At 39.3% G+C, this 10,007-nt stretch overlaps 2 protein-coding genes across 2 annotated transcripts; both read right to left on the bottom strand.

The window, feature by feature from the left end:
- Positions 1 to 408: 408 nt before the first annotated feature.
- LOC135626972 (GTP-binding protein SAR1A-like) lies at positions 409 to 3,767 on the bottom strand. Its single transcript, XM_065132852.1, has 3 exons — positions 3,430 to 3,767; positions 3,182 to 3,313; positions 409 to 999 (listed from the first exon to the last, which is right to left on the bottom strand). The coding sequence occupies exons 1-3, from the start codon at positions 3,556 to 3,558 to the stop codon at positions 679 to 681; spliced, it is 582 nt and encodes a 193-aa protein (XP_064988924.1). The 5' UTR covers positions 3,559 to 3,767; the 3' UTR covers positions 409 to 678.
- A 565-nt stretch (positions 3,768 to 4,332) lies between these two features.
- LOC135626970 (calreticulin-like) lies at positions 4,333 to 9,525 on the bottom strand. Its single transcript, XM_065132844.1, has 14 exons — positions 9,364 to 9,525; positions 8,587 to 8,694; positions 8,244 to 8,436; positions 7,875 to 8,133; positions 7,727 to 7,783; positions 7,054 to 7,101; positions 6,881 to 6,967; positions 6,740 to 6,797; positions 6,593 to 6,660; positions 6,425 to 6,520; positions 6,298 to 6,345; positions 4,889 to 4,918; positions 4,724 to 4,801; positions 4,333 to 4,609 (listed from the first exon to the last, which is right to left on the bottom strand). The coding sequence occupies exons 1-14, from the start codon at positions 9,464 to 9,466 to the stop codon at positions 4,598 to 4,600; spliced, it is 1,245 nt and encodes a 414-aa protein (XP_064988916.1). The 5' UTR covers positions 9,467 to 9,525; the 3' UTR covers positions 4,333 to 4,597.
- Positions 9,526 to 10,007: the final 482 nt, after the last annotated feature.

Genomic DNA, 10,007 nt, shown 5'->3' with positions numbered 1-10,007 from the left:
AAAAATAAAATCATAAGATATATCGTAGCTTAAAATTATATTTCTAAAAAAAAATAAAAATGAAAAAAAAAATGACTGGCATTGCAGACACAATAAATAGCATGGTTAATTAGGAAAAGGTTAGCCAACGTATCACCACCATAAAATACTACTGTCCTCGAGCTCTTTGCAGCTTGGGGGACAGAAGATAGGAGGAGGTTGGACCAACTATTGCGTCGTCAAATTCTCGTGACAGGCACATACGCCATGTTTGGTACGAAATTAAATACTAGAGAAACACGGTTCTGAATCTTCTTTGTGCAAGCCACATCAATCCTGAACATGTTCCCCCCACAACCTGATAGCTGAAAAAGCCCAACAAAAGGTATACCCTGACGAGAAATTATAGCTAAAAGTAAACCAACACCATAAGCAAAACCTCTGAAACCTCGTTTTAGTGCTCCTCCGTGAAACAAATGGACATATCCGGATGAAAGGCATGAGCAGCCTGACTCAATCGAAACCCAGACTCCGATCAGATTTTAATGTTGCAAATCAAAATTTCCATGGACCGACCCACTACGAGAGAACCAAAGGAGTTCCATATCAAAACCGACGGACCAACGAGGATCATTTGGCTTGCAAAGTTTTTAAGTTTCCATATACGGTCTCAGGCCATGAGACGCCAAAGACTCGACCCTACTTGATGTACTGGGAAAGCCACTTGAAACCATCACCATAACCCATCTTACGTACGATGCTGCACATGAAGATCTCAATGGGGCGGACGTTGGAGTCTGTTAGGTTCACCTTGCCCTTGCCGGTTGTGAAGTTGTTCAGACCTAGGTGGAAGCATAGCTCTTCCTCTGATGCTGCATATGGAATGTCAATCTTGTTCCCTAGAATGAGGAACGGGACATTGGCCAGGGCATCATCTGATAAAAGTGCATCCAGTTCCTTCTTTGACTCTGCTAATCTCTCCTTGTCATATGCATCCACCAGGTATACCACCGCATCCACCTATTTAAACAGCAAGTAAAACACAGCCTTTTAGAAGGTTTACAAAATCACATCTATCATACAAACGAATACAATGATCTGGAGAGGCAAGAGGCTTGAACTATAAATGCACAAAGTAATTGGACATATTTTGGCTGAAAAACTACAGCATTGATAGCTTGGCTGATAATATGTAGTTTGCTGATCAGATAAGAAGATTAAAACATACCAAAAACTGTAACAAGAACCTAAAAGATTTAATGGTACTCCATGAGAAAGAAATCTAAAGTAGCAGGCACAGGCACCTTAAAAAGCATCAAGAGATCCAAAGTGAACCAAGTTCCTTGAATGGCATCCATAACAAAGAAATAACTCATTTAAGGGTGAATAGATGTGGTGATCTTTACAGTAAAAGGAGACCACTGCCATGCAAAGCATTGTTAGGTGATGTACCGGATTACCTTTTTTTTTCTTCCAAAACCAACTATGCAAAGCAGTGTTAGGTAATGTATTCCAAAACCAACTAAACATATAACTCATCTTATTATACGTGCTTATGCCAAAAGTTCATAAGTAAACTTAAAACTCAACTTATCAGAGAAACTTTTTCCAAAACCAACCATACAGGTAAGGCATACAGGCTTATGCCAAAAGCTTCGAGCTCAACTTATTGTACATCTTATAGATTGGGCTTGCTGTTGGATTATAGGCTGCTTCACCTATTGTCATTTTTATACTAAAACAACAGTCTTGAATCTCTTGATTACTTGGTAAGATCTGGTATCCGGCCCAGCCCATGCACGGAGGTGATCTGGCACAACACGACCCTCAAATGCACATACTTGATTGTAAAAAGTGAGAAGAGAGTGAGGACACCATTCTACATGCCGCTCTTGTGCATGTCTTTTTGCAGCAATGGCAGTGGAAATGGAGAAACGGAGAACGAGAATGGAAGAAATCAGGGGGAGTTGGAGAAAACAAGGAAAACAGGTAAGTGAGGCAATCAGGGAGGATCGGATCGGATAGAGGGGTTCAGACAGTCAAATTGTTAGACAAGCACACCCCTAATTTCTTCTTGTGATGGATAGACGAGAGACATTGCAGGTCCACCTGTGTCGGTGGGCTAGCATGACATGTTGCCAGGTCAGATCAGCTACATGGTGTGTGTTGCAAAACCAAAGTATGGCATGAGCAGGATCAAGCCCTGGGCAAGACTGTGGCAGACTACTATAACAACTCGGGTCATACTGCCAATGGGCATCCCAAACTAGACTCCTCCAGACCTGTTGGTAGGCTAACAAGATAATTAAGGACTAGCTAGGAGAATGCTTTCCAAACAATTTAATTAGCTTATGTATTGTATGCCTTGCGGGCACAAGTAATATGTTTAAATTCTAAAATGGCTGCATCATTTACAATCCTTATTGCATTTCTTTTTCTCAAAGATGTCATATTGATGCACCCTCATCATGCTCTCGTGTGGACTATCCTCACAACACTCATCATGCGCCATGCTTCTTTATTTCAGAACAACGATTTTTTATGTGAAAACAACTAAGTTCTTCCTAAAGTTAAGTAATTGTGGGATTTGCTTCCAAAATGACTTTTATTTCAGTTGGCTCAGGCTTATAGATGCAGAGTCACATTAGAATCAAGCCAAATTTCAACAATACTAGAATTCGAGAATATGCTCCTAAAGAGTATGATACTCAGAGTTGGACTGAACACACAGCCAAGGTTATCTATTTGCTTCCTAGATCTGTGATATGCCCAAAAAAGATGGACACAAAATAGATAAGATCTTATGGCTGAAGTCAGAAATTGTGCATTGCCATGGGTGAACAAAGTTCAAACGTCAAATATCACGGAACAGAAAATACGTAACAGCATAATATTCTGGTTTCTCAATTCAACACCACGAGACATATGAAAACGAAAACTAAACCACAGCTAAAAGATATGTGATCCAACACATGACCTGATGATCACCGAAATCATAAAAAAAATCTGTATGTGGACTGAAACAATATCAAGGAACGAATGCATATAGGCCATTGAAAGATTACCTTTGGGTGAAACGAGTAAAATTCAATTCTCAAAATAACCATAATGAAGATTATAGGCTTCAAACGGAGGATAAGTACAAGCAAAATGCAGTAAACTCCTAACCGAAAAGCAAACAGAGTGTAGAATGTTGAGAGACCTTAGCATAGTAATCCTTCCAGACACGTCGTGCAATCTGGTGCCCTCCCAGATCAAAAGCCTTGAACTTGATTTTCCCGATGCTCAGCTCCTCCGACGTGGGGTGCTGCGTCGGCTGGTGCTGGACCAATCTCTGCATTCGAACAAACTAATTACAACCAACACATCCTTAAATCGAAGAAAACTAAACCGACACAACTCTCTTATCAATGACCGACGAGAAATCTAACGAAGGACGAGGGATCCGACCTCGTCCTTGAGCATATGGAGCAGCGTGGTCTTGCCGGCATTGTCAAGGCCCAAGAACAAGATCTTGGCCTCCTTCTGCCACAGACCCAGAGAGGCGAGGACTCCGTAGAACCAATCTATCAGGAACATCGCGGGCGGAGAGAAGTTCCACAAGACGGACGACCAACTAAACGCACGATCAGGATCGGATCCGGCGACCGGAATCGATTCCGGGGCCGTGAGTCCCCGATCTGCTCGTCAAATGGGAACGAGACAGCGGAAGACGAGGAAACCCTAACGCATAACGGCAAAATAATAAAAAGGAAAATAAAATGAGGCGTGAGGGTATATGTATTATTCCAGGGTAGTCAAAGCTGTCTTTGCTTTTTTTTTCTTCCTCCGTTGAGTTGGATGCGACTCAAATGCTTTTTATATACTAAAAGCCTCTCTCGATCGATTTCCTCTTTCTATATTACGTGATGATAGGTATTGCATCAGGGTAAAGATCTTTATGGCTATTTAGGGATATCGATCAACCATATTTGTAACGTATGCATTTAAAACTAGATTATGGAAAGCTATAAATGAACTTGAGATATAAAAATGCACCTCGTCACATTTTGATTTGCATATGCCTCCTCCTTTCTCTTCTGTTTACGGACTCGATTGGACAGCCAAAATAGTAATTATACGTGTACGCATCTATACCAACTTTTGTATATGATTGTTATCTGTTCAATAACATTAGGCATCTAGAAAGATCGAGTGTTGTTGTAGGTTACCTAATCAAGCCATGTTGCAGCAGAGGAAAAAAATATATGCAGGAGCTACTGTTGGATTCCATGAGGGCAAAAGTAGCAGCAAATGCCTGCTACTTTTCATCTTGACTTGCACATTTGCATGACACAACCACAACACCGGATATATCACAATCAAAACACCAGAAATAAATGACAAATGAAAGTTGTTGTTAGTTCATATAAAAGCTACTGCATCCTGAAGAACTAAATGAAGCTAAAAGTTGAGGTCCAGAAACAGTGTGTGACAGAAGTAACCATGCTGCTGTGTGCTCAAATTGTTCTCTCCAAGTGATAAATTCTCAAAATAAAATTAAAATTCAAGGACTAAGCCATCAATTTGTCTGTAGACTGCTGGCGAAAATTGTAGCAGACTCTGTCAGCTTCTTCCTCTAAAGCTCATCCTGAAACCATCAGGAGAAGAATTTTACAGATACACAACTATACAGATCCAACAACTATAATTGCACAAAATCTCTGGGAAAAACAGGGAGACATCAGAGCTAAGAGAATATTACATGGGGAGTTTCATTGTCCTCTTCTGCATCTGAATCAGACTTTGAATCAGCATCTTCTGCATCATCCTCATCTTCGTTCTACCCACAAAATGCAAAGGGTGCCAAAACAATTATTAAAATATGGGAAAAAGAAGATGCACAAAGAAATATCATTTTGAAGCTTACATCTAAATCTGATTCATCATCCTTGACTTCCTGTTATAAGAGGAACAAGAGAACTTGTTTAGAAAGATACTCTACACCCCCGAAAAGGTCAATAGAACCATGGAAATTTATCTAAGCATAGAACCAGTTAAATAAAGAGCTTCCGTTGAGCCAAAAGGGAAAACAAATGGCAGATGAAATGTCATCCACATTGCCTCTAGATCATCGAGGGAGGTAGGCACCCAAACATGCACATATGTTGTGGATTAAGCAATGCAATCTATCAATCGGAATATATATCTAATGATCGAGACCGAGTTAGCATTAACCACAATCAAATTTTCAACACAATATAAAAAGGGAGAAAAACACTTGGTAAGGGGTGTATACATCCCAAACTATCTATATCAGTGAAGCCGCAAATCTGAAATAACTGAAATCTTATCGCTGATGGGGACTCTATATGGGCTTTACGGACGCAGGCAAGTGTGTCAAGGGGCAAACTTCTGGAGTCCCATTGAAAGGAAAACTCGGTGGTTTGGAAGAAAGACTATACTAAGCAGGGAAACAACTTGAAAGGGTATCTCCTAGAGTGCAAATTAGGTCTTGCAAGGCCTTTTGGTATTTATGCACCATTGGGGCCAAATGCTAATAACACCAAGGGAAGAAAACTCTCGCTAGAAAGCGACATAAATATTCCGCTCTTAACCTCCTTCCCCATCCAACAACCATGGTTTTGTAGCATTTAAATAAGACAGCGTGTGGAAGGAGCCTAGAGTAGAAGAAGGCTCCCTATGTGATTCTCAATTCATAAGTTCAACACCAAATGGAGGACAGTGGATCAACCACTTGTGAAAATTACAACCAGATTTTAATGCACTTTCTAAAATGGTCATGATATGACGTAAAGTCCAAAAAGCTCTCTCTTAAATCTCAGAATTTCCCTCACAGACCCTAGGAACCCAGAAACTTGTAAAATCTTCAGAAAATAGTGTGTTGGATAATATATTTAAATCTAGATAACTTGGTTGCTTTCTTAATTTACATATCTGAAGAAACCACCTAATTTATCAGAACATATTTATGTCAAATCAAATCCATGCAATCATTATGTATAGAAGTCTACCTAATTGGAAAAGTAATCTATATGAAGATCTAAATTAACTCACACAGCACCAAAGGCATTGCACTTGTAACACAACTCAATATTTCAGGAATCTATGTTAAGAAATGAGTAGAAAGACATTTTGTCATCAATTGGTTATATAAGAAGAGAATCTCTTCAAACCCCAGCAATCTTTATCTATTGTATAATCTTTGAAAGAAAATGCAATAGTTTTTAAAGAAAAATAGCATGGAAGGATATGCATATGTCACTGAAAAAACAACAGGATATAAGAACTACTGAGGTGAGAAAAATGCCAGCATACCTCTTCTTCTTTCTTTTTCTCAGCCTCATCAAATGCAGCCTTTTCAGCCTGAAAAATAAAATAAAAGAATTTAGTAGTTGATTATTCTATGAGATACTGTCAACAATTGGAATTTTGAAACGCCTACATCCTTAAGCTTGCCCCATGTTTCTTCGGCAATTTTCTTAGCATACTCAGGATCATCACAGACCAAAATGTTGTCAAATAGTGACCCAGCTTTGACCTGAAAAGCACATAAGGTTGTCATACACTCAATATGGAAATTAGACTCAAGTGGAGGGAATTGTAGCTTTACCTGCCACAACTCAATGCCTACATATCTCAAGTTGGGGTAAGCATAAATGTAGGGATCGTCCTTGAAATCTGCATGGAGATTAAAGGTCAAAGTCAACTGACAGAAAAGGAAGAACATACTAACTTCAAAGTAACAAAAAAGAAGTACCTGGATTGTCAATCATTGGTGCCTTCCACTTCCCCTTATAATTAGGATTCTTGATTTTCTGTAAAGAGAGCAAAGCAAATAATCAGGATTTTCAATCAAGCTCTAATGCTGATGCTGGTTAGAAAGACTAGCTCTATAGACCTTTTGCTTCCAGGGTCCCTTATATTCAGGGTTTGGAATGGTTGGGGATGTCCATTCACCATCTTCTTCTTCATCCCAATCTTCTGGCTGGACAATTACACAATAGCAAAAGATGGTGAGAGTACATGACACAAGAACAACACTTCCTAGAAGCAGTACTAAGAAAATCATACCTTTGTCGCATGAGGATCAGGGATCTCCTTAGGAATGTCATCATACCCCTTCATCAATAAGGTTAAGTTAGTTTCATGCCATCAAAAGGTACCATACATCAAGATAAAATAAATAGGAATAGCGTGTAAGCAACAAAAAGCATAGATGTATGTTTCTTATTGTCATGCAAAGAAATATAAGATGAAAATTAAAATGATCAATAATAGCAAAATATACAATACATATATACACACACAAAAATTCATGCACAAGCACTGAACAAAAAACCCATTATATATAATCGCATATATATATATATATATATATATATATATATATATATATATATATATATATATATATATATATATATATATATATATATATATATATAGCGCACACACGCACATGCACGATGTATATGATCCACTTTTTTCCTATCAAAATACTGAACATGGCAGCACTGAATTTGATACAGAACAGAAAATTGCAGCCTTTTTGCAAGCCAAAACACAACAGAGTGCAAAGTCATTCAACAGCTCTATTATACAAGGGGTAAATACAAAATATTACATTGACATCTCCCCAAAACAAACAGTAAAGAACTACAAACTCTGGCACAGTGCCACCTCATTGCCTGAGCAAAAATCCAAACCAAAACGGGAAAAGGTATGATAATAAAGTCAAGATTACCTCTGGTTTCTTGTCCTCGGGATCAGGGATGTATTCCTTGTCATCCCAATCTTCTGGCTATGACATCAGACAATTCAATCAAATAAATGCATACAATCAAAGAACACAATCCTCAGCTAGTTAAGATTAATTACTAGAAGGTGCTTACCTTCTTTGCATCAGGATCCTTAATTTGCTTTGGGGGAAGGATATCCCAATCATTATATAGGCTACCCGTTTGCTTCTCATTGTTATCGATAAGAATAGTATACGTAGCATCAGGGCGGACAACGAAAGTGTAAACATGAGTTAGCTGGTCAGTCTCGCAAGTAACTTCTTTCTTGATCAAGTGGTTCTTTCCATCACGTGTGAAGATAGCATGAACCTTTTTGGTGCTGAACCCACAGATATCAGGCCCAAACATGATACTGCAATTTCAAAATGCAGACAATCAATTTGGATTACTAAAAAGGAAAATAAATAAGAAGGTACAGTGTCAGTTGCTATATGGAAGGGAATCAACGAAGGTAAAAAGTACCTATAGGGGGTCTCTCCACCAAATTTCTTCTGATCAATTTCACCACTTAGCAGCTTAATGTAGCCACCTCCGCAGTCAAGTTTCTGTTCATGTTTAACTGAGAATTGCAACACTAATGTCTTATCCTTGTTGCTGAACTCAGGAAACTCAGCTGAAATAGCATAGAATCTGTAGTCTTCAGTGGTCTGGATGCCTGCAGTAAAGGAATTCATTAAACCAAGAGATCACTATATCAACAAAAGGCATCCAAATTTTTCATAGTGGAATTATTCGATATTAAGCTTTGGACTGCAGCTTTACAACAAAGATCATACAATGATCTTTACAATCTATAGAGGAGTACCTTTATCTTCGGGATCACCAGTCCATTTGCCAGAGGTATGGTTCCAGTCGCCAACCATATTCTCATCCTTCTTCCAATCAGATTTGACCCACCGATTCTCCCATCCATCTTCAAATAACAAAAGAAATGCAGAGAAAAGAATCAATCGAGTATAATGAAAATCCATCCATTTGTGATCGTTGTACAATATAAATTAACTCCTTATTCTAAATAAATCCTGTACTGCAATCTGGCATGTCACAGCATTTGATAGGAAGATTTAACACATCACACGTTTGGCAAATATTGTCAGAACCATCAAACTAACAGCCACGACGATTGTGAAGCCTCGATGAGCAAACAATTAAAATAAACAGAAACGTCTAAAACACTATCTTTCACAATAGCGGGGATAAAGCTGTAAATCAACAAAGTCCAGGTGAAAGAATATATCAGTATTTTCCCGCCGCCTCCTGTCCAAGACTGAAAAAGGTCAACGCAAAGAAAGAAAGAAAGATTTCTATCCACCGCTCCATCAACTTCACTATAAATCACGCGTCAGATGTAATGCATCGATCTATTTAATGAATCGTAGCCTGTACAAGCAAAATGATCGAAAAATCATATGCATCATCGTCGGCGGATGGCCGCCAAACTACAGATCGCTAACAGAGAAGTAGGGAGATCATATCGGAGAAGAAGGATATCCAAAGAGAGATCGAAGTAATGGCTGCTACCGAGCGTAGAAAGAGTAGTTCAGATCGCAGATCTCAAGTGAGATCGGGAAGGCGCACATACCTCCGAATCGCTCCTCGAAGTAGACCTCAGCGGAGGCGATCGACATGACGGCAAGCGTGACCGTGATGGCGGCGGCGAGGGGAGACCTCCTCCGTATCGCCATTTTGAGCTCCCCCTATTGTCAGTCTATCGAGCTTTACTACTTGGATCGAGACGGAGGAGTCGAGGTTAAAAGATAAATAGAAGAAGAGATAGAGTAGTACAGTGTCCATCCGGTGGACTTACCTCAGCCTCAACTATGCTCGGCCAAAAGGTTGAACACCCAATTGATCGTTGCCACGTGGCAAATCGACGTGTCTGGCCGTCTGTGGAGAACATATGACAGACGGCGGTAGGGCTGCTCCAAGGATTTTTTTCTTTTAATTACCAAAGACTAATGTGGAATTTACACCTAAATATTAGGCCTACGATTATCAAATACTTACGTCAGTGCCACTATCATTATCCCTACGATGGTTTATTAATTGTATTTTCGAGAACAAAAGTGAAATTTATGGCTAACGAGAAGGGCATGTTGGACATTGAATTCAAATAATAAGTAAGCAATGGAACTTGATTTCTTGCTGACGATGGACGGTTACGTGGCATTTCGTCAACATGTCAGTGTGACTAGGCTCGACCAAGCACGAGAGCATGGTCGAATC

This window comes from Musa acuminata, chromosome BXJ2-11 (genome assembly GCF_036884655.1).
Source record: "Musa acuminata AAA Group cultivar baxijiao chromosome BXJ2-11, Cavendish_Baxijiao_AAA, whole genome shotgun sequence".
Taxonomy (NCBI): Eukaryota; Viridiplantae; Streptophyta; class Magnoliopsida; order Zingiberales; family Musaceae; genus Musa; species Musa acuminata.
This window is presented reverse-complemented; position numbering and strand designations above follow the sequence as displayed.

Bases quoted from the DNA above. Each gene is read 5' to 3' on its own strand.
- LOC135626970 (XM_065132844.1), bottom strand. From the start codon at position 9,466: ATGGCGATACGGAGGAGGTCTCCCCTCGCCGCCGCCATCACGGTCACG. The intron at 7,784-7,874 runs GTAAGCACCTTC...CTGATGTCATAG, and splicing joins AGGATCCTGATGCAAAGAAG to CCAGAAGATTGGGATGACAA. The intron at 7,102-7,726 runs GTAATCTTGACT...TTATTGATGAAG, and splicing joins CCGAGGACAAGAAACCAGAG to GGGTATGATGACATTCCTAA.
- LOC135626972 (XM_065132852.1), bottom strand. From the start codon at position 3,558: ATGTTCCTGATAGATTGGTTCTACGGAGTCCTCGCCTCTCTGGGTCTG. The intron at 3,314-3,429 runs GTCGGATCCCTC...GTTCGAATGCAG, and splicing joins TCCATATGCTCAAGGACGAG to AGATTGGTCCAGCACCAGCC. The intron at 1,000-3,181 runs GTCTCTCAACAT...CTGTTTAAATAG, and splicing joins GGAAGGATTACTATGCTAAG to GTGGATGCGGTGGTATACCT.